The sequence below is a fragment of the Corvus moneduloides genome, unplaced genomic scaffold (assembly GCF_009650955.1).
Source record: "Corvus moneduloides isolate bCorMon1 unplaced genomic scaffold, bCorMon1.pri scaffold_138_arrow_ctg1, whole genome shotgun sequence".
Lineage (NCBI taxonomy): Eukaryota > Metazoa > Chordata > Aves > Passeriformes > Corvidae > Corvus > Corvus moneduloides.
Window position 1 is genome coordinate 36,988 of NW_022436890.1, and position 23,046 is coordinate 60,033.

Here is a 23,046-nt window from a genome sequence, read left to right on the forward strand (position 1 = left end):
GGGTCTGGGCTGTACTGGGCTATACTGGGCTGTACTGGGCTGCACTGGGGAGGGGTCTGGGCTATACTGGGCTATACTAGGTTATACTGGGCTGTACTGGGCTGTACTGGGCTATACTGGGTTATACTGGGCTATACTGGGTTATACTGGGCTATACTGGGCTGTACTGGGTTATACTGGGGGGGTCCCTGAGCGCCCCTCCCCCCCCCAGCTCGTTCGTGTTCCGGCCGCAGCCGCCGGAGCTGCGGGAGCGCGGCGGGGCCCAGACCGGCGGCATCGACCTGTTCGTCACGCAGGAGCGCGTGCTCTTCCTGGACACGCAGGTCATTAGCGCTAATTAGCCAGCCCTGCTGATTAACCGGCCCCACCTGGCCCCCACCGCCGCTAATTAGCGCTAACGAGGGGAAAAAACCCCCAGCGCCGAAGGGGTTAATGGGGCTTCATTGCCCGGGGTAGCGCTTAATTAACTGCTTGCCGCTAATTAGCTGCTGATTACCCCAGAATTGTCACTGATCGCTCTGTAATTATCGCGAGGATTAGCGCTGATCGTCCCCCATAATTGCCTCTAATTAACCGTAATTACCCCAAAAAGCCACCTAATCACCCGGTCGTTAGCAGTAATTACGTCACCATTCAACCTGATTGCCGCTAATTGGCCCTAGTTATGCCTTAATTGCTGTTAATTAGTCGATATTCAGCACTAATCACCCTGTGATTGCCCCCAATTGCTGTAATTACCCCATTTACCGTAATTACTCAAGCTACCGTAATTACCCCAACTACCGTAATTACCCACAATTACCGTAATTACTCTCTTCACCGTAATTACTCCCTTTACCGTATTTACTCTCTTTACCATAATTATGACAATTACCATAATTAACCACAATTACCGTATTTACCCCAATTACCGTAATTACCCCACTTACCGTAATTACACACAATTACCCCAATTGCCCTCTTTACCGTAATTGCGCCAATTACCGTAATTATGACAAATACCGTAATTCCCCATAATTACCCACAATTACCGTAATTATCCTCTTTACCGTAATTACCCCAGTTACCATAATTACCCCAATTACCGTAATTACTCCGATTACCGTAATTACTGCCTTACCATATTCAGCCCCGTTGCCGTAATTACCCCAACTACCGTAACTACCCCTTTTACCATAATTACCCCAACTACCGTATTTATCCCCTTTACCGTAATCACCCACAATTACCGTAATTACCCACAATTACCATCACTAATCAACTCCCCCTTTCCCCGCCCCCTCATTAGCATACCGGGGGTGGGCGTGGCATCCCACTGACTCCACCCTCTTTGGCTCCACTCCCCAGCCCATCCTTAGCCCCGCCCACCTGGATCACCTGATCAACAATGACCGGAAGCTGCCGCCGGAATTCGCGCTGCCCCACGCCTACGTGGAGACGCAGGTGAGGGCGGGGCCGGGAGGCGGGGCGGTTATGCTAATGAGGCGTTAATTATGCTAATGGCGCTAACGGACGGGCCGGCAGTCGCTGCAGATCGCCGCCTTCCTGTTCACCGTGTGCCACGTGGTGCTGCTGGTGCAGGACTGGTTCACGGACCTGGGGCTCTACAGGTGGGGCTCAGCCCTAAGTGACCCAAAACTGACCCCTGAATGACCCCAAAACTGACCCCTAAGTGACCCCAAACTGACCCCAAACTGACCCCTAAGTGACCAAAAACTGACCTCAAACTGACCCCAAACTGACCCCTAAGTGACCCTGAACTGACCCCTAAGTGACCTCAAAACTGACCCCTAAGTGACCCCGAACCGACCCCATAAGTGACCTCAAAACTGACCTCAAACTGACCCCTAAATGACCCCAAAACTGACCCCTAAGTGACCCCGAACTGACCCTTAAGTGACCCAAAACTGCCCCAAACTGCCCCATAACTGCCCCATAAGTGCCCCAAACTGCCCCAAACTGTCCCAAACTGCCCCAAACTGCCCCATAACTGCCCCAAAACTGCCCCAAACTGCCCCATAACTGCCCCATAACTGCCCCAAACTGCCCCATAACTGCCCATAACTGCCCCAAACTGCCCCAAACTGCCCCATAACTGCCCCAAACTGCCCCATAACTGCCCCATAACTGCCCCAAACTGCCCCATAACTGCCCCAAAACTGCCCCAACTGCCCCAAACTGCCCCATAACTGCCCCAAACTGCCCCATAACTGCCCCAAACTGCCCCATAACTGCCCCAAACTGCCCCAAACTGCCCCATAACTGCCCCAAACTGCCCCATAACTGCCCCATAACTGTTCCAAACTGACCCCAAAACTGACCCCTAAGTGACCCAAAACTGCCCCAAACTGCCCCATAACTGCCCCAAACCTGCCCCATAACTGCCCATAACTGCCCCATAACTGCCCCAAAACTGCCCCAAACTGCCCCAAAACTGCCCATAACTGCCCCATAACTGCCCCAAACCTGCCCCATAACTGCCCATAACTGCCCCATAACTGCCCCATAACTGCCCCATAAGTGCCCCATAAGTGCCCCATAACTGCCCCATAACTGCCCCAAACTGTCCCATAACTGCCCATAACTGCCCCAAACTGCCCCATAACTGCCCCAAACTGACCCCAAACTGACCCCTAAGTGACCCAAAACTGCCCCAAACTGCCCCAAACTGCCCCAAACTGCCCCATAACTGCCCCAAACTGCCCCAAACTTCCCCAAACTGCCCCAAACTGCCCCATAACTGCCCCAAACTGCCCCATAACTGCCCCAAACTGCCCCAAACTGCCCCAAACTGCCCCAAACTGCCCCATAACTGCCCCAAACTGCCCCAAACTGCCCCATAACTGCCCCATAACTGCCCCATAACTGCCCCAAACTGCCCCATAACTGCCCCAAACTGTCCCATAACTGCCCCAAACTGCCCCATAACTGCCCCATAACTGCCCATAACTGCCCCAAACTGCCCCATAAGTGCCCCAAACTGCCCCATAACTGCCCCATAACTGCCCATAACTGCCCCAAACTGCCCCATAACTGCCCCAAACTGCCCCAAACTGCCCCAAACTGCCCCATAAGTGCCCCAAACTGCCCCATAACTGCCCCATAACTGCCCCAAACTGCCCCATAACTGCCCCAAACTGCCCCAAAACTGCCCCAAACTGCCCCATAACTGCCCCATAACTGCCCATAACTGCCCCAAACTGCCCCAAACTGCCCCATAACTGCCCATAACTGCCCCAAACTGCCCCAAACTTCCCCAAAACTGCCCCAAACTGCCCCAAACTGCCCCATAACTGCCCCATAACTGCCCCAAACTGCCCCAAACTGCCCCAAACTGCCCCATAAATGCCCCATGGCTGCCCCCCGGCTGCCCCCCAGCCTCTGCCCCCCAGGTTCCTGCAGACGGCTGAGATGGTGAAGCCGCCGACGCCGTCCCCGAGCCACGACTCGAGTGGGGCCGGCGCCGAGGAGCCCTCGGAGTATTACCCACACCTGGGTGAGCCCCACACGTCTGCCCCATAGATCTGCCCCCCATAGATCTGCCCTATAGATCTGCCCCCCATAGATCTGCCCTATAGATCTGCCCCATAGATCCTGCCCCATAGATCTGCCCCCCATAGATCTGCCCTATAGATCTGCCCTATAGATCTGCCCCCCATAGATCTGCCCTATAGATCTGCCCCATAGATCCTGCCCCATAGATCTGCCCCCCATAGATCTGCCCTATAGATCTGCCCTATAGATCTGCCCCCCATAGATCTGCCCTATAGATCTGCCCCATAGACCCTGCCCCATAGGTCTGCCCCATAGACCCTGCCCCATAGATCTGCCCTATAGATCTGCCCCATAGACCCTGCCCCATAGGTCTGCCCCATAGACCCTGCCCCATAGATCTGCCCTATAGATCTGCCCCATAGATCCTGCCCCATAGATCTGCCCCCCATAGATCTGCCCTATAGATCTGCCCCCCATAGATCTGCCCTATAGATCTGCCCCATAGACCCTGCCCCATAGGTCTGCCCCATAGACCCTGCCCCATAGATCTGCCCTATAGATCTGCCCCATAGACCCTGCCCCATAGATCTGCCCCCCATAGATCTGCCCCATAGACCCTGCCCCATAGATCTGCCCTATAGATCTGCCCCCATAGATCTGCCCCATAGATCTACCCTATAGATCTGCCCTATAGATCTGCCCTATAGATCCTACCCTATAGATCCTGCTCCATAGATCTGCCCCATAGATCTGCCCTCCATAGATCTGCCCCACAGATCTGCCCCACAGATCTGCCCTATAGATCTGCCCTATAGATCCTACCCTATAGATCCTGCCCCATAGATCTGCCCCATAGATCTACCCTATAGATCTGCCCTATAGATCTGCCCTATAGATCCTACCCTATAGATCCTGCCCCATAGATCTGCCCCATAGATCTACCCTATAGATCTGCCCCATAGACCCTGCCCCATAGATCTGCCCTCCATAGATCTGCCCCACAGATCTGCCCTATAGATCTGCCCTATAGATCCTACCCTATAGATCCTGCCCCATAGATCTGCCCCATAGATCTGCCCCATAGATCTGCCCTATAGATTTGCCCTATAGATCTACCCTATAGATCCTGCCCCCCACAGATCTGCCCCACAGATCTGCCCTCCATAGATCTGCCCCACAGATCTGCGCCATATATCCTGCCTCATATACCCTGCCCTATAGATCTGCCCCATAGATCTGCCCCACAGATCTGCGCCATATATCCTACCTCATATACCCTGCCCTATAGATCTGCCCCATAGATCTGCCCCACAGATCTGCGCCATATATCCTGCCTCATATACCCTGCCCTATAGATCTGCCCCATAGATCCTGCCCCACAGATCTGCCCCGTAGATCCTGTCCCATAGATCTGCCCTATAGATTCTACCCTATAGATCCTGCGCTATAGCTCTGCCCCATAGATCTGCCCCCCATAGATCCTGCCTTATAGATCCTGCCCCACACATCTGCCCCACAGACCTGCCCAGCTGCCCCCCAGCTGCCCCCCGGGTGCCCCCCAGCCCCACGGTGCCCCCCAGCTGCCCCCAGTGCCCCCCAGGTGCCCCCCGGGTGCCCCCCAGCTGCCCCCAGTGCCCCCCAGGTGCCCCCCAGTGCCCCCCAGCCCCACGGTGACCCCCGGGTGCCCCCCCAGTGTTCGTGCAGACCCGGGCCCCCCCCCGAGTGCTTCTCCCCACGGCGCCTGGGGCAGATGCAGCGAGTGCTGGGCCGGCTCATGGCGCACTCCCGCCTCAAGTACCGGGGTACGGCCGGGGATTGGGGGGGTCGGGGGGGATTTAGGGGGTCCGGGAGGGCGGGGGGCACCCCCTGCACCCCCCCCACGGCTCAGGGGTTGAGTTTAGGGGGGTCTGGGGGCACCTGGGGGGCACCGGGGGGAAAGGGGAGGGGAGGGAGGGGAAGTTTGGGGGGCCCCTGAGGGGATTTTGGGGGTCCTGGAGGGGATTTTGGGGGGTCCTGAGGGGGATTTGGGGGGGCCCTGAGGGGTTTTGGGGGTCCTGGAGGGGATTTTGGGGGGCCCTGAGGGGGTTTGGGGGTCCTGAAGGGGATTTGGGGGTCCCTGAGGGGTTTTTGGGGTGCCCTGAGGGGTTTTGGGGGTCCTGGAGGGGTTTTGGGGGTCCTGAGGGGGATTTGGGGGGGGCCCTGAGGGGTTTTGGGGGTCCTGGAGGGGATTTGGGGGGTCCCTGAGGGGATTTGGGGGTCCTGAGGCGGATTTGGGGGGTCCCTGAGGGGTTTTGGGGGGAGCTGGAGTGTCCTGGATGGGTTGGGGGGGTGATTTTGGGGGTCCCAAATTAATTTGGGGGTCCCAGATGATTTTTGGGGAGGATTTTGGGGCTCCCCGGTGAACTTAGGGGGGATTTTTGGGGCTCCCAGGTGAATTTTGGGGCTCCCCGGTGAATTTTGGGGGGATTTTGGGGCTCCCCAGGTGAATTTTGGGGCTCCCCGGTGAATTTTGGGGGGATTTTGGGGCTCCCCAGGTGAATTTTGGGGCTCCCCGGTGAATTTTGGGGGGATTTTGGGGGTTTTTAGGGTCGCTGTCCATGCGGGAGCTGCTCCCGGGGAATTCGGGGGTCCCCCCAGCGCCCCCCGAGGCCGAGGTCAATCTGTTCCTGCTGCCCCCCCTGGAGGACGAGGCCGATGATGCCCTGCCCCGGGCAGGTGAGGCACCAGTACGGACCAGTATAAACCAGTGTGGACCAGTATAAACCAGTATGGACCAGTAATCCCCAGGGGACCCCCCCCCAGCACCCCCTAAACTCCTTCCCAGTCCATCCCAGTCCCTCCCTGAGCTCCTATTAAAGGCCCCAACACCCTCCCAGTTCCCCCTAAACCCTCTCCCAGTATATCCCAGTCCCTCCCAGTATACCCCAGTCCCTCCCAGTACATCCCAGTCCCTCCAAATACCCCCCAATCCTCCCCAAACCGCCTCCCAGCCCCCCCCAAAACCCTTTCCCAGTAGCTCCCGCTCTCTCCCAGTCCCTCCCAAACGCCCTCCCAGTACATCCCAGTGCTCCCAGTAACCCCCGTGCGTCCCCCCCAGGTGGGGGAGGGGCTCTGTTCCCGGCCCTGCCCCCATTCCGGGGTCGGGGGGGCATCGGGGGGCTCCTGGCCCGGCTCCGGGGGAGGGTCCTGGCGGCCGCACGCTCCCAGTTATCCCACAGCCTCCTGACCGAGCGCAACTGGTGAGACTGGGAGGGGGCCTGGGGGGCACTGGGAGCAACTGGGAGGGGGTTTGGGGGCGCTGGGAGGGGGTTTGGGGGCGCTGGGAGGGGGTTTGGGGGCACTGGGAGGAACTGGGAGGGGTTTGGGGGTGCTGGGAGCGACTGGGAGGGAGTTTGGGGGTAACTGGGACGAACTGGGAGGGGTTTGGGGGGCACTGGGAGCGACTGGGAGGGGTTTGGGGGTAACTGGGAAGAACTGGGAGGGGGTTTGCGGGCACTGGGAGGAACTGGGAGGGGATTTGGGGGCACTGGGATGAACTGGGAGGGGATTTGGGGGCACTGGGAGGAACTGGGAGGGGATTTGGGGACACTGGGATGAACTGGGAGGGGATTTGGGGGCACTGGGAGGAACTGGGAGGGGATTGGGGGCACTGGGAGGAACTGGGAGGGGATTTGGGGACACTGGGATGAACTGGGAGGGGATTTGGGGGCACTGGGATGAACTGGGAGGGGATTTGGGGGCACTGGGAGCAACTGGGAGGGGATTTGGGGGCACTGGGAGGAACTGGGAGGGCACTGGGGGGCACTGGGATGAACTGGGAGGGGATTTGGGGGCACTGGGATGAACTGGGAGGGGATTTGGGGGCACTGGGAGGAACTGGGAGGGGATTTGAGGGCACTGGGAGGAACTGGGAGGGTTTTGGGGATGCTGGGAGCAACTGGGAGGGAGTTTGGGGGTAACTGGGACGAACTGGGAGGGGTTTGGGGGCCACTGGGAGCAACTGGGAGGGGGGTTGGGAGGAACTGGGAAGAACTGGGAGGGGGTTTGGGGACAACTGGGAGCAACTGGGAGGGGGGTTGGGAGGAACTGGGAGGGGGTTTGGGGGCACTGGGAGGAACTGGGAGGAACTGGGAGGGGGTTTGGGGGCAACTGGGAGCAACTGGGAGGGGGGTTGGGAGGAACTGGGAGGGGGTTTGGGGGCACTGGGAGGAACTGGGAGGAACTGGGAGGGGGTTTGGGGGCAACTGGGAGGACGTATCTGACCTGTACTCGTCCGTACTGGTTCCTACTGGTCCATACTGGTCGCAGGTTCCACTACGCTGCCCGGATCTGGGACGGGGTGAAGAAATCATCCGCCCTGGCCGAGTACGGCCGGTTACTGGGCTGAACTGGGAGCACTGGGAAGAACTGGGGGGGTGTCGCTGGACCAATAAACCCGCTGGAAACCCCTAGAGTGTCTCGTTTGGGGCTTAATTAGCGAGAAATGTTAATTAATCCCCCCCCCAAAGGTTTAATTGTGCCGCGTCCTTCGTTCCGCCCCCTCCCCCCCCCTTCCCCTCACGGCTTCGCGCGCTGCGAAAAGGGCGGGAAAACTCCTGGAGGACCGCGGGGCCACAGAGGCGGGAGGACTCGGGGGGTAGAGCGGCGCTGTGCGCATGCGCGGGAGCACCGAACCCTCCCCCGGAACCATAGAGTTGCGGGCGGTTGTTGGCAGAGCGCCTCCCGCGGGGGGTTCTGAGGCGGCTTCCGGTCGATGGCGGCGGCCTCAGCGATGCCGGAGCTCCCGTTAACGCGCGTCGTGTCCGTGACCAGCGCTGACCCGGTGGGTCCGGGCGGGCTCTGCGGTGCTCCGGGGGAGCTCCGGAGATGCCCGTGCTGAAGCCTTGCCGTGTCTCCGCAGCGTCACCCGGCCGAGAACCTGCTGCGGCCGGACGACGGCGGGCGCTGGCGGGGGGCGGCGGCCGGCGAGAAGCAGCTCAGCGTCGTGCTGGAGGTGGGGAGGGGATGGAGGGGAGCACTGGGAGCGACTGGGAGGCACTGGGAGGGACTCCTTGAGGGGTTTGAGCGGTCCCTGAGGGAGACTTCGAGGGGAGTTCGGGGGTCCCCTCTCAATTTTGGGGCCGCGGGGAAGGAGCACTTGGGGGGGTCGTGGGCGTCTGAACCCCCCTGAGGGAGAAGCAAAGGATTTGGGAGGGGGCTCCCACCCTTCCCCCCGTGCTTTTTTGGGGAGGGTCTCGCAGCTGGGGGGGTCCCGGCCCATCCACTCGCTGCACATCGGCAACGACGGCGCCGCTTTCGTGGAGGTGCTGGTGGGCTCCTCGGCCGGGGGCGACTTCCAGGTGAGCCCTGGCCCTGTCCCCTGCGAGCCACGAGCGCGGCCCGGGGCCAGCGAGGCTCACACGGGGCTCTCGCAGGTGCTGCTGCCCAGCGCAGCGCTGATGTCGCCCAGCGAGAGCCGCGCCGGGGCCGAACCGCGCCGGGTGCGGCTCTTCGGGCCCGACTCGCTGGTCAAGGGTCCGGCCCAGGGCACCTGGGACCGGCTGCGTGTGGTGCTGAGCCAGCCCTACTGCCAGGTGAGGGGGTGAGGGGGGTGAGGGAGAGCCCGAAGTACACCTGGGGGGCCCAGAACACACCTGGGGGGCCCAGAACACACCTGGGGGGCCCTGAAACACACCTGGGGGACACCAAAATACACCTGGGGGGCCTGAAGCACACCTGGGGGGCCCCAAAGCACACCTGGGGGGCCCCAAAGCACACCTGGGGGGCCTCAAAATGCACCTGGGGGGCCCCAAAACACACCTGGGGGACCCGGAAATGCACCTGGGGGGCCTGGAACACACCTGGGGGGCCCTGAAACGCACCTGGGGGACACCAGAATACACCTGGGGGACTTCAAAACACACCTGGGGGGCCCGGAAATGCACCTGGGGGGCCCCAAAACGCACCTGGGGGACCCGGAAACGCACCTGGGGGGCCTCGAAACACACCTGGGGGGCCTGAAACACACCTGGTGACCCCAAAACGCACCTGGTGACCCCAAAACACACCTGGGGGGCACCAAAACACACCTGGTGACCCCAAAACACGCCTGGTGACCCCCCAGAGCCGCCCCTTCGGCCTCTCGTTCATCCGGGTGTTCGCGGCCCCTGAGGAGGACGAGGCCCCGCCCGAGGCGCCGGTGAGTGACCCCTGCACTGACCCCTCTGTGGCCCCTGCAGTGACCCCACAGTGACCCCTCTCTGACCCTGCAGTGACCCCTCTGTGACCCCACTGTGACCCCACAGTGACCACCCCATGACCCTGTAGTGACCCCTCTGTGACCCTGCAGTGACCCCCGTAGTGACCCCTCTGTGACCCCTGCAGTGACCACAGCAGTGACCCCCACAGTGGCCCCCCAGTGACCACAGCAGTGGCCTCTTACTGATCACTCTGTGACCCCGCAGTGACCCCCACAGTGACCCTGCAGTGACCACCCCATGACCCCACAGTGACCCCGCAGTGACCATCCCATGACCCCACAGTGACCCTGCAGTGACCATCCCATGACCCCCACAGTGACCCCTCACTGACCACCTCGTGACCCCCACATTGACCCTTCACTGACCACCCTGTGACCCCCACACTGACCCCTCACTGGCCACCCTGTGACCCCCACAGTGACCCCACAGTGACCACCCCATGACCCCCACAGTGACCCCTCACTGACCACCCCGTGACCCCACAGTGGCCCCGTAGTGACCACCCTATGGCCCCCGCAGTGACCCCACAGTGACCACCCCATGACCCCGGCAGTGACCCCGCACTGACCCCGCACTGACCCCTCACTGCCCACTCCAGCAGCTCCTCCCTGTCCCCTCTGCCCCCCCCCCCAAATTCCCCCTTACTCACCCCCCCCCAGTGACCCCAAAACCCCCCAGTGACCCCAACCCCCCAAATTCCACCCCCAAACCCCCCAAAACTCCCGATTTCCCCCCAAATCCCCCCCCAGGTCCGGCGCTTGGGCCCCTTCACGCTGCGGGAGGAGGGGGGCAGCCCCCGCCGCCCCCCCGGGGCCCTCTTCTACCAGCGGCCCCCCTCCCCCAGCCCAGGTAAGACCACCCCCAGCCCCTCCCCCACCCTGCCCGGACCCCCCTCACGGCCTCCCCTCCCCCACCCGCAGCCCCCCCTCAGGACCCCCCCGGCCCCAGTTACGCCGTGGCTGCTCTCCAGGCCAGCGCGGGCTCCGCCCCCAAGGTAAGGGGGGGACCCAGGGACCCCCAAACCCCACCTGGGACCCCAAACCTCACCTGGGGACCCCCAAATCTCACCTGGGGACCCCCAAATCACACCTGGGACCCCCAAACCACACCTGGGGACCCCCAAATCTCACCTGGGGACCCCCAAATCACACCTGGGACCCCCAAACCACACCTGGGGACCCCAGACCACACCTGGGGACCCCCAAATCACACCTGGGACCCCCAAACCACACCTGGGGACCCCAAATCACACCTGGGGACCCCAAACCCCACCTGGGGACCCCAAATCACACCTGGGGATCCCCAGATCACACCTGGGACCCCCAAACCCTACCTGGGACCCCAAATCACACCTGGGGACCCCTAAACCTCACCTGGGACCCCCAAACCTCACGTGGGGACCCCAAACCTCACCTGGGACCCCCAAACCCCACCTGGGACCCACCTGGGACCCCCAAACCTCACCCAGGACCCCAAAACCCCACCTGGGGACCCCAAATCACACCTGGGGACCCCAAATCACACCTGGGACCCCCAAACCCCACCTGGGGACCCTAAACCCCACCTGGGACCCCCAACCCCCCCTCAGGGACCCCCAGACTCCTGGGACCCCCCCAAAACCCCACCCAGGGACCCCAAACCCCACCTGGGACCCCCAAACCCCACCCAGAGACCCCTAAACCTCATCTGGGACCCCCAAACCCGACCTGGGACCCCCCAAACCTCACCTGAGACCCCCAAACCCCACCTGGGGACCCCAAACCCCACCTGGGACCCCCAAACCCCTGCAGATCCCCTAAAACTCTCCTGCCCCCCTCCCTAAACCCTTTCTGGGGTCCCCCAAACCCCCCTCCCTAACCCCCCCCCTCCCAATTTCTCCCCCCCCCACAGCCCCCCAAGCGCCGCCTCCCCGCCCCCACCGCCAAAACCAACGGCACCCCCCCCAAAAAACCCAAACCCGCCAAGACCCCCACCCCCACCACGGCCTCCACCGGGACCACCCCCCCGAGCCCCCCCAAGCCCCCCCGGCCCGGCGGGACCCCCAAAAAGGCCGTGCTGGGGGGGGTGGTGCTGGTGCTGAGCGGCTTCGAGAACCCCCTGAGGAGCCAACTGCGGGCGGCCGCCCTGGGGCTGGGGGCCGGCTACCGGCCCGACTGGACCTCGGACAGCACCCACCTGGTGTAGGTGACCCCCCCCCCGGCCACGCCCCCCACCCCCGCCAGGCCACGCCCGGGCCAGGCCGCGGTGACCACGCCCCTTTTCCCCCCGCAGGTGCGCCTTCCCCAGGACGCCGAAGGCGGCGCGGGCCCGGCAGCTCGGGGGGCTCGTGGTGGGCCCCGCCTGGATCTGGGATTGCCAAAGGAGCGGGCGGAGACTCCCCTGCGGCCCGTGAGACACGCCCTGATAGGCCACGCCCCCCTGGGGCACGCCCACAAGGGACACGCCCTGATAGGCCACGCCCTGATGGGACATGCCCTGATAGGACACGCCCACAAGGGACACACCCTGATAGGCCACGCCCTGATGGGACACGCCCCCAGGACATTCCCTGATGGGACACGCCCACAAGGGACATGCCCTGATGGGACACGCCCCCCTGGGACACGCCCTGATAGGCCACGCCCTGATAGGACACACCCACCTGGCCACACCCTGATAGGCCACACCCACAACGGGCACGCCCTGATAGGCCACGCCCACAAGGGACACGCCCACAAGGGACACAGCCTGATAGGCCACGCCCCCCTGGGACACGCCCACATAGGACATGCCCCCCTGGACACGCCCTGATAGGCCACGCCCACAACGCACACACCCAGATAAGCCACGCCCACACGGGACACACCCAGATGACCCACGCCCATAAGGGACACACCCAGACAAGCCACACCCACACAGGCCACACCCAGATAAGCCACACCCACACTGGACACAGATAAGCCACGCCCATGGCGACACACCCCGATAAGCCACGCCCACACAGGCCACACCCAGATAAGCCACGCCCACAATGGACGCCCCCATTCTGGGTGGGTCTGTGGGAGACCCCACCCCCAAAATGGGCGCGGCCCCCCCCTCAGCCCCTCCCCCTTCCCCCCAGGTACCTCCTGGACGGCTCCGCCTCTTCCGGCAGCGATGGGGAGGGGCCCGAGGACGCCCCGCCCCCTCCCCGCCCCTCCCCCAAGGCGGCCAAAGGGGCGGGGCCTCCTCCTCTGGACACGCCCCCCACCCCCCTGACCCCTCCCCCTGCGGCCCCGGCCACGCCCCCCGAGTCAGGTGACAGCGAGGACCAATCAGAGGAGTGAGTTTGGGGAAAAAGGGGGGGGAGGGGCCGGAAGTGGCCCCGCCCCCCCCTCTGACCCCTCCCCCACCCCAGGGACGACCCCTACGGCGGCTCCACCGAGGAGAACAGCGAGGAGGGGGAGGGGGAGGGGGAGCCCATCCCCCCCCTGCCTGGTGCGTGCCCCTCCCCCCGCCCCTCCCCCACCCTCCTCTTTTCCCTTTTCTCACCCCTCCCCCACCCCCCTCTTTTCTCTCGCCCCTCCCCCCCCCCAGATTTTTTTGAGGACAAAACGTTCTTTTTGCACGGCGACTTCCCGGCGGGGGAGGGGCGGCGGCTGCTGCGCTTCGTCGTGGCCTTCGGAGGGTCAGACTGGGAGCACTGGGAGGGACTGGGAGGGGGCTGGGATGAATTGGGAGGCACTGGGAGGGACTGGGATGGACTGGGAAGGGTGCTGGGAGAGACTGGGAGAAACTGGGAGGGGAATGGGAGGGGCTGGGAGGGATTGGGAGGGGAATGGGAGGGACTGGGCGGAACTGGGAGGGACTGGGAGGGTGTTGGGAGGGATTGGGAGAAACTGGGAGGGGAACGGGAGGGATTGGGAGGGCAATGGGAGGGACTGGGAGGGGACTGGGAGGGAACTGGGAGAGACTGGGACGGGGTCCGGGGACTGGGCTATGCTGGCGGCTCGGACTGGTTGTACTGGTTCAGAGTGGGAGGTTGGGCTGGGAGGTACTGGGGCGTACTGGGAGGCTGTACTGGGGTGTAGTGCGAGGTTGTACTGGGGCGTACTGGTTCATACTGGTCTGTATTGGTCTGTACTGGTCCGTATTGGTCTGTATTGGTTTGTACTGGTCTGTACTGGTTCATACTGGTCTGTACTGCTCCATACTGCTCCATACTGGTCCATACTGATTCAGATTGGTCTGTACTGGTTTGGACTGGTCTGTACTGTTCTATACTGCTCCATACTGGTTCATACTGGTTCAGATTGGTCCATACTGGTTCGGACTGGTCTGTACTGCTCTATACCGGTCTGTACTGCTCCGTACTGCTCCGTACTGCTCCATACTGGTCCATACTGGTCCATATTGATTCAGATTGGTCTGTACTGGTTCGGACCGGTCTGTACTGCTCTATACCGGTCTGTACCGGTCTGTACTGGTCCATACTGGTCCGTACTGGTCTATACTGATTCAGATTGGTCTGTACTGGTTTGGACCGGTCTGTACTGCTCTATACCGGTCTGTACTGGTCCGTACTGGTCCATACTGGTCCGTACTGCTCCGCAGGACCGTGGCGCCCTACATGGACGACTCGGTGACGCACGTGGTGACGGCGCAGGACTGGGACCCCGCCTTCGACGAGGTGTGGGGGCGGGGCAGGGCGGGGCAGGGCGGGGCCCGGCCCCTCCCCCTTTAACCCCCAGGCCCCGCCCCCAGGCCCTGGAGCTCCGCCCCTCGCTGACCTTCGTGCGCCCTGATTGGCTGCTGCGGTGCGGGGAGCAGCAGCGCCCCCTGCCGGCCCAGCCCTTCGCCGTCGTGCCTCGCGCGTGACGTCATCGTCGGCGCCGCCGTGACGTCATCGTCGGCTCCCCCGTGACGTCATCGCCCCTCCCCCCCCCAGCCCCCGTTCCGTGGTCAAATAAAGGAATTTTGGGTAGAAAACGAGGCGTGGTTTTTAATTAAAGAGGGCGTGGCTTTCTGGGGGATGGGTGGGCCCCACTTCAAGGCGTGTTGCCGCTTTAAGAGGTAAATATATTGGCATGTAAATTAGGCGCATGAATACGTAATGAGTGCATTTAAATGGGTGATGTGTGTACGGCATATAACAAACTTCTTTAAAAAGACATAATAATATTTAAATAAAATTAATAAATTCAATAAAATCATTAAAACATAATATTTAAATATATGCCGTGGTATGCAATGCATATTTAAGTATGCAAGTATAAATTTAAATATATTATGAGCTCCCTAAAAATGCACAATACATGAAAGTATGCAAACACGTAATCCATATATTTAAATGCATAATAAACCAATAAAAGCGCATATTAAACACATTAAAGATGCATATTAAGTATATGTAAAAACGCGTTTAGAAATACAATTAATACGTAAAAGCGCACGATAAACAGATCATGAATATTCATAAACAGCGCTCCCACCGGCGTTGCCCCTTTAAGGCGGGCCCCACTCCCCGCCATTCCCATTCAACACCCGCCCCCCATCGCCCTTTTAAGACGCATCGCCGCTTTAATTGCCCCTACGTTGCCCCTTTAAGCGCGGCCCCACCTTTGCGCCGTTGCCCTTTTAAGCGTTGCCGCCCTCTTTAAGGCCCCGCCCCTCCCCTCCCCTCGAGCCGGCTCTTAAAGCGGCCGCGCTCCCGTGCGGGCCCCACCGCCGCCATGTTGCTCCGCCGGCTCCCCGCCGCCGCTGTCGCGATCGGCCGCGGTATCGCGACAGCGACAGCGACAGGGGCGGGGCGGCAGCTGCTGCTGCGGCAGGTGGGGGAGGGGGACAGCGCCGGGGGGGGGGAGGGGAGGCCGAGGCGGATCTTTCATTGAGGGAGGGGCGGGAGAGGCCTCGGGAGTCACGGGGGGATCAAAGGTCAGGGGAGGATCCCCTGAGGGGCTCGGGGGGGTTTGGGGGCGTCACGGGGAGAGGAGTTTTGGGGAGGGGGTTTGGGGGGGTTCGGAGGGGGTTTGGGGAGGTTTTGAGGGGGTTTGGGGAGGTTTTGAGGGGGTGTTTGAGGGGTTTTGCAGGTGCTTTGAGGAGTTTGAGGGGGATTTGGGGAGGTTTGGGGGTGTTTGGAGGGGCTTTGGGGGCGTCACAGGGAGAGGAGTTTTGGGGAGGGGGTTTGGGGGGGTTTTGAGGGGGTTTGGGGAGGTTTGGGGGGGTTTGGAGGGGGTTTGGGGAGGTTTTGGGGGGGTTCTGAGGGGTTTTGCGGCTGCTTTGAGGGGGTTTGGGGGGGGTTGGGGGCGTCACGGGGAGAGGAGTTTTGGGGAGGGGGTTTGGGGGGGTTTTTGAGGGGGTTTGGGGAGGTTTGGGGGTGTTTGGAGGGGGTTTGGGGAGGTTTTCGGGGGGTTCTGAGGGGTTTTGCTGCTGCTTTGGGGGGGTTTGGGGGCGTCACGGGGAGAGGACTGTTGGGGAGGGGGTTTGGGGGGTTTTGGGGAGGTTTGGGGGTGTTTTGAGGGGGTTTTGAGGGGTTTTGCAGGTGCTTTGAGGGGGTTTGAGGGGGTTTGAGGGCGTCACAGGGAGAGGAGTTTTGGGGAGGGGGTTTGGGGGGGTTTTGAGGGGGTTTGGGGAGGTTTGGGGGGGTTTTGAGGGGGTTTTGAGGGGTTTTGCAGGTGCTTTGAGGAGGTTTGGGGGGGTTTGGGGAGGGGGTTTGGGGGGGTTTTGAGGGGGTTTTGAGGGGCTGTTTTGAGGGGGTTTTGGGGGTTTGAGGGCGTTTTGAGGGGATTTAGGGATGTTCTGACGGGGTTTTGAGGGGATTTAGGGATGTTCTGAGGGCTTTTTTTGGGGTTTGAGGGTATTTTGGGGGCATTCAGGGATACTCTGAGGGGGTTTTTGGGGATTTAGGGATGTTTCGAGAGTGTTTTTTGGGGGTTTGAGGGCATTCAGGGATACTCAGCGGGGTTTTTTTGGGGCTGGGGTGTTTTGAGGGTGCTTTGAGGGGCTTTAGGGCCATTCTGAGGGGTTTTTTTGGGGGGCTTGAGAGCATTCAGGGATATTCTTCGGGGGGGGTTTTGGGGTTTGGGGGTTTGAGGGCATTCAGGGATATTCTGAGGGGTTTTTTTGGGCATTTAGGGATGTTTTGAGGGTGTTTTTTGGGCGTTTGAGGGCATTCAGGGATATTCTGAGGGGTTTTGAGGGGATTTTAGGATGTTTTGAGGGGTTTTTTTGGGGGGTTGAGGGCATTTTGAGGGGCTTTAGCGATATTCTGAGGGGTTTTTATGGGGTTTGAGAGTGTTTCGAGGGCATTCAGGGATATTCTGAAGTGGTTTTGGGGGGTTTGAGGGCATTTTGAGGGTGTTCAGGGCTATTCTGCGGGGTTTTTTTGGGCACGTAGGGATGTTTTGAGGGGCTTTTCTTGGGGGGGTTCGAGGGCACTCAGGGATATTCTGAGGGGGTTTTTTGGGGGGCTTTGAGGGCATTTTGAGGGGCTTTAGGGACATTCTGAGGGGAGTTTTTTTGGGCACTCAGGGCCGTTCTTGGGGCTGGTTTTTGGGGGTTTCGAGAGCATTTCGAGGGCACTCAGGGCCGTTCTTGGGGCTGTTTTTTGGGGGGTTCGAGGGCATTTCGAGGGCACTCAGAGCCGTTTTACGGGTGGTTTTTTGGGGGGGGTTCGAGGGCACTCGGGGCCGTTCTTCGGGCGGTTTTTGGGGGTTTCGAGAGCATTTCGAGGGCACTCGGGGCCGTTCTTGGGGCTGGTTTTTGGGGGGTTCGAGGGCATTTCGAGGGCACTCAGGGCCGTTCTTGGGGCTGGTTTTTGGGGGTTTCGAGGGCATTTCGAGGGCACTCGGGGCCGTTCTTCGGGCTGGTTTTTGGGGGGTTCGAGAGCATTTCGAGGGCACTCAGAGCCATTTTACGGGTGGTTTTTTGGGGGGGGTTCGAGGGCACTCGGGGCCGTTCTTGGGGCTGGTTTTTGGGGGTTTCGAGGGCATTTCGAGGGCACTCGGGGCCGTTCTTGGGGCTGGTTTTTTGGGCACTCAGGGCCGTTCTTGGGGCTGGTTTTTGGGGGGTTCGAGGGCACTCGGGGCTGTTCTTGGGGCTGGTTTTTGGGGGGTTTCGAGGGCATTTCGAGGGCACTCGGGGCTGTTCTTGGGGCTGGTTTTTGGGGGGTTTCGAGGGCATTTCGAGGGCACTCAGAGCCATTTTACGGGTGGTTTTTTGGGGGGGGTTCGAGGGCACTCGGGGCCGTTCTTGGGGCTGGTTTTTGGGGGGTTCGAGGGCATTTCGAGGGCACTCGGGGCTGTTCTTGGGGCTGGTTTTTTGGGCATTCAGGGCCGTTCTTGGGGCTGGTTTTTGGGGGTTTCGAGAGCATTTCGAGGGCACTCGGGGCCGTTCTTGGGGCTGTTTTTTGGGAGTTTCGAGAGCATTTCGAGGGCACTCGGGGCCGTTCTTGGGGCTGGTTTTTGGGGGGTTTGAGAGCATTTCGAGGGCACTCGGGGCCGTTCCTCGCAGCTCTTCGAGGCCTCCTCGTGCACCTACACCTACCTGCTGGCGGACGCGCGCTCGGGGGACGCCGTCATCATCGACCCCGTGCTCGAGACGGTGCCGCGGGACCTGCGGCTGCTGCGGGAGCTCGGCCTCACCCTGCGCTACGCGGGTGTGGCCCTTTAAACCGCCCCTCCCCCACCCCCGGGTGTGGCCCTTTAAACCGCCCCTCCCCCACCCCCGGGTGTGGCCCTTTAAACCGCCCCTCCCCCACCCCCGGGTGTGGCCCTTTAAACCGCCCCTCCCCCACCCCCGGGTGCGCCCCTCCCCCCCCGGGCCCCTCCCCCACCCCTTCAAGGGGCCGGGGCAGCCCCAAAATCGCGGGGATTCCCCCCAAAATCTGAGCCCCCGGTGGTGTCACTGGGTGTGCTCTGGGGGGGCACTGGGAGGCACTGGGAAGGGTTTGGGATGCACTGGGAGGGACTGGTATGGACTGGGAGGGGACTGGGAGGCACTGGGAAGGGTCTGGGGGGCACTAGGACGGACTGGGATGTACTGGGAGGGACTGGGAAGGGTCTGGGATGTACTGGGAGCTACTGGGATGAGCTGGGATGCACTGGGAGCTACTGGGATGTACTGGGATGTAGTGAGAGATCACTGGGATGCACTGGGAGCCACTGGGAGGGACTGGGATGCACTGGGAGGGACTGGGAGCCACTGGGAGGCACTGGGATGTACTGGGATGCACTGGGAGGGACTGGGAGCCACTGGGATGAACTGGGAGCCACTGGGAGGGACTGGGATGTACTGGGATGCACTGGGAGGGACTGGGAGCCACTGGGGTGTACTGGGAGCCACTGGGATACAATGGGAGCTACTGGGGTGTACTGGGATGTACTGCGAGGTCACTGGGAGGGACTGGGATGTACTGGGATGCACTGGGAGGGACTGGGAGCCACTGGGGTGTACTGGGAGCCACTGGGAGGGACTGGGATGTACTGGGATGCACTGGGAGGGCACTGGGAGGGCACTGGGATGCACTGGGATGTACTGGGATGCACTGGGAGGGACTGGGAGGTCACTGGGATATACTGGGATGTACTGGGAGGGACTGGGATGCACTGGGAGGGACTGGGAGGCACTGGGAGCTACTGGGAGGGACTGGGAGGCACTGGGCTGTACTGGGAGCCACTGGGATGAACTGGGAGGTCACTGGGCTGAACTGGGAGCCACTGGGAACTCCCCGAGGGGGGGAGGGGAGGGGGAAATCCCCAAACCCATTCCAGGCTGGGGCGGGGCGAAGGGTGGTGTGTTCCCCCGTGACGTCACCCGTGTCGATGACGTCACGGCGCAGCCAACACGCACTGCCACGCGGATCACGTGACGGGCTCGGGGGCGCTGCGGCGCGCGCTCGGCTGCTCCAGCGCCATCTCCCGGGCGAGCGGCGCCAGCGCCGACATCCTGCTGGGGGAGGGGGACGAGCTGCGCTTCGGGGCCTTCGTGAGAGCCGCGGGGGGCGCTGGGAGGGACTGGGAGGGGAGTGGGAGGGACTGGGAGGGACTGGGAGGGGAGTGGGGGGGACTGGGAGGGACTGGGAGGGGATTTGGAGAGACTGGAAGGGGACTGGGAGGGGAGTGGGGGGCACTGGGAGGGACTGGGAGGGGAGTGGGAGGGACTGGGAGGGACTGGGAGGGGAGTGGGGGGGACTGGGAGGGACTGGGAGGGACTGGGAGGGGATTTGGGGAGACTGGAAGGGGACTGGGAGCGGAGTGGGGGGCACTGGGAGGGACTGGGAGTGGAATTGGAGGCAATGGGAGGGACTGGGATGGACTGGGAGGGGAATGAGGGGGACTGGGAGGGACTGGGGGGCACTGGGAGGGGATTGGGAGGGACTGGGAGGGACTGGGGGAGGGGCTGGTTGGGGTCCCGGTGTGATTTTTGGGGTCCCAGGGGGGTTTTTTGGGGTCCCGGTGTGATTTTTGGGGGTCCCGGTGTGATTTTTGGGGTCCCAGGGGGTTTTGGGGGCTCCCCTGAGCCCTCTGTGCCCCCCCAGGCCCTGCGCGTGGTGCCCACCCCCGGGCACACCCCCGGCTGCGTCACCTTCGTCCTGGACGACGCCTCGGTGGCGTTCACGGGGGACGCGCTGCTGGTGCGGGGCTGCGGCCGCACCGACTTCCAGCAGGGCAGGCACTGGGAGCACTGGGAGGGACTGGGAGGGGAATGGGAGGGACTGGAGGGGATTGGGAGGGACTGGAGGGGATTGGGAGGGACTGGGAGGGGAATGGGAGGGACTGGAGGGGATTGGGAGGGACTGGAGGGGATTGGGAGGGACTGGGAGGGGAATGGGAGGGACTGGAGGGGATTGGGAGGGGAATGGGAGGGACTGGGAGGGGAATGGGGGGGACTCGGAGGGGATTGGGAGGGAACTGGGAGCACTGGGAGGGGATTGGGAGGCACTTGGAGGGACTGGAGGGGATTGAGAGCACTGGAAGGGGTTTGGGAGGGACTGGGAGCACTGGGAGGGACTGGAATGGACTGGGAGCACTGGGAGGGGATTGGGGGCCACTGGGAGGGACTGGGAGCAACTGGGAATGACTGGGAGCACTGGGAGGAACTGGACTGGACTGGGAGAGAACTGGAGAGGGACCGGGAGAGACTGGGAGCACTGGAAGCACTGGGAGGGACTGGAGGGGGACTGGGATGGACTGGGAGCACTGGGATGGGATTGGGGGGCACTGGGAGCACTGGGAGGGGATTGGGGGGCACTGGGAGCAACTGGGAATGACTGGGAGGCACTGGGAGGAACTGGATTGGACTGGGAGAGAACGGGAGAGGGACCGGGAGAGACTGGGAGCACTGGGAGGGACTGGGAGCACTGGGAGGGAACTGGGATGGACTGGGAGGGGATTGGGGGGCACTGGGAGCACTGGCAGTGTGTGGTTGCCATGGTGACCCCTGGCAGTGTGTGGTTGCCGTGGTGACCCCTGGCAGTGTGTGGTTGCCGTGGTGACCCCTGGCAGTGTGTGGTTGCCATGGTGACGCCGGCGGTGCCCGGTTGCCATGGTGACCCCTGGCAGTGCCCGGTTGCCATGGTGACCCCTGGCAGTGTGTGGTTGCCATGGTGACGCCGGCGGTGCCCGGTTGCCATGGTGACCCCTGGCAGTGTGTGGTTGCCATGGTGACGCCGGCGGTGCCCGGTTGCCATGGTGACCGCGCCGCCCCTCCCCCCAGGCTGTGCCCGCACCCTGCACCGCTCGGTGCACGAGCGAATCTTCACCCTCCCCGAGAGCTGCCGCATCCTGCCCGGGCACGACTACGCCGGTGGGACTGGGGGCACTGGGGGGCACTGGGAGGGACTGGGAGGGGATTGGGGAGGGACTGGGGGAGATTGGGAGGGGATTGGGGGGCACTGGGGGGCACTGGGAGGGGATTGGGAGGGACTGGGGGGGATTGGGAGGGATTGGGAGGGACTGGGAGGGATTGGGAGGGGATTGGGGGAGACTGGGAGGTACTGGGAGGGGACTGGGAGGGACTGGGAGGGCACTGGGGGCACTGGGAGGGGATTGGGAGGGACTGGGAGGGGATTGGGGGAGACTGGGAGGGACTGGGAGGGGATTGGGGGGCACTGGGGGGCACTGGGAAGGGATTGGGAGGGATTGGGAGGGGATTGGGAGGGACTGGGACAGACTGGGGGGGAACTGGAGGGGACTGGGATGGACTGGGAGGGGACTGGGAGGTCACTCAGGGGTCTGGGGGGGTCACTCGGTGGTCAGGGGGTCATTCAGGGCTCCGGAGGTCCCTGGGGGTCACTCAGGGGTCACTCAGTGGTCACTCAGCGGTCAGTCAGGGCTCGGGGGGGGTCACTCGGGGGTCACTCAGCGGTCACTCGGAGTCACTCAGGGTCACTCCGTGGTCACTCAGGGGTCACTCAGGGCTCAGGGGGGGTCACTCAGGGGTCACTCAGTGGTCACTCAGGGGTCACTCGGGGTCACTCAGGGGTCACTCAGGGCTCAGGGGGGGTCACTCGGGGGTCACTCAGTGGTCACTCAGGGGTCACTCGGGGTCACTCAGGGGTCACTCAGGGCTCAGGGGGGGTCACTCGGGGTCACTCAGGGGGGGTCACTCAGCGGTCACTCGGGGTCACTCAATGGTCACTCAGCGGTCACTCAGTGGTCACTCAGCGGTCACTCAGCGCTCCCCGGGTGCCCCTGACCCCTCCCCCCCCCAGGCCACACGGAGTCCACGGTGGGGGAGGAGCGGCGGCACAACCCCCGCCTGACGCTGAGCGCCGACGCCTTCGTGGCGCTCATGGAGCGCCTGGAGCTGCCCCGGCCCCGCCTGATGGGTGCGGCCCCTCCCCCACCGCCCCCGGCACCCCCAAAAACCCCAAAAACCAAAAAAAAAACCCGAAAAAACCCGAAACCGCCCCGATTTTCCGCCGCCAGATGTCGCTGTCCCGGCCAATCTGCGCTGCGGGATCCAGGACGAGGCTTAGCCCCGCCCCCTCCCCGCCGAGGCCACGCCCCCTCCCCGCCGAGGCCACGCCCCCTCCCCGCCGAGGCCACGCCCCCTGCTCCGCCGGGCGGTTGCTGCCCCCTGGTGGCCGCGCTGGGTGTGGCCCCGCCCCCCCCGGGGTTGTTCACCAATAAAGGAGCGGCTCCAGAACGAGGCTGATGGGGGCACTGGGAGGGACTGGGAGGGACTGGGAGGGCACTGGGAGGGGCTGGGATGGACTGGGATGGACTGGGAGGGACTGGGATGAACTGGGAGGGAACTGGGAGGGACTGGGAGGGAACTGGGATGGACTGGGGGGCACTGGGAGGGAATGGGAGGGGACTGAGGGGAACTGGGATGAACTGGGCTGAACTGG

The 23,046-nt window shown here is 62.6% G+C and overlaps 3 protein-coding genes and 2 long non-coding RNA genes across 6 annotated transcripts in view; 4 read left to right on the forward strand and 1 right to left on the reverse strand.

Moving 5' to 3' along the window:
- Positions 1-7,946, forward strand: part of SMG9 (SMG9 nonsense mediated mRNA decay factor) — a 13,312-nt gene extending 5,366 nt beyond the window's left edge. The window contains 9 exon segments of the mRNA XM_032097891.1: positions 212-323; positions 1,348-1,443; positions 1,525-1,610; positions 3,393-3,496; positions 5,189-5,208; positions 5,210-5,297; positions 6,082-6,210; positions 6,593-6,734; positions 7,804-7,946. Coding sequence (XP_031953782.1) covers positions 212-323; positions 1,348-1,443; positions 1,525-1,610; positions 3,393-3,496; positions 5,189-5,208; positions 5,210-5,297; positions 6,082-6,210; positions 6,593-6,734; positions 7,804-7,882 — 856 coding nt within the window. The 3' untranslated portion in view covers positions 7,883-7,946.
- LOC116438874 lies at positions 3,507-4,600 on the forward strand. The gene is made up of 2 exons (XR_004237962.1): positions 3,507-3,864; positions 4,405-4,600. It is a non-coding gene; the product is annotated as an uncharacterized LOC116438874 (long non-coding RNA).
- On the reverse strand, positions 3,627-4,079 carry LOC116438873. 2 transcript variants are annotated; one of them, XR_004237961.1, is made up of 3 exons: positions 4,003-4,079; positions 3,813-3,933; positions 3,627-3,703 (listed from the first exon to the last, which is right to left on the reverse strand). It is a non-coding gene; the product is annotated as an uncharacterized LOC116438873 (long non-coding RNA). The 2 variants fall into 2 exon arrangements; XR_004237960.1 differs by having other exon boundaries at positions 3,643-3,703; positions 3,786-3,933.
- A 255-nt stretch (positions 7,947-8,201) lies between the features above and the next one.
- On the forward strand, positions 8,202-14,681 carry XRCC1 (X-ray repair cross complementing 1). The gene is made up of 14 exons (XM_032097888.1): positions 8,202-8,317; positions 8,396-8,488; positions 8,736-8,834; positions 8,910-9,068; positions 9,599-9,673; positions 10,484-10,583; positions 10,655-10,728; positions 11,625-11,914; positions 12,006-12,122; positions 12,835-13,035; positions 13,111-13,190; positions 13,290-13,380; positions 14,307-14,382; positions 14,457-14,681. The coding sequence occupies exons 1-14, from the start codon at positions 8,249-8,251 to the stop codon at positions 14,568-14,570; spliced, it is 1,638 nt and encodes a 545-aa protein (XP_031953779.1). The 5' UTR covers positions 8,202-8,248; the 3' UTR covers positions 14,571-14,681.
- A 717-nt stretch (positions 14,682-15,398) lies between these two features.
- ETHE1 (ETHE1 persulfide dioxygenase) lies at positions 15,399-22,841 on the forward strand. Its single transcript, XM_032097889.1, has 7 exons — positions 15,399-15,523; positions 18,204-18,348; positions 19,531-19,676; positions 20,230-20,359; positions 21,408-21,497; positions 22,405-22,521; positions 22,622-22,841. The coding sequence occupies exons 1-7, from the start codon at positions 15,425-15,427 to the stop codon at positions 22,669-22,671; spliced, it is 777 nt and encodes a 258-aa protein (XP_031953780.1). The 5' UTR covers positions 15,399-15,424; the 3' UTR covers positions 22,672-22,841.
- The last annotated feature ends 205 nt before the right edge of the window (positions 22,842-23,046 follow it).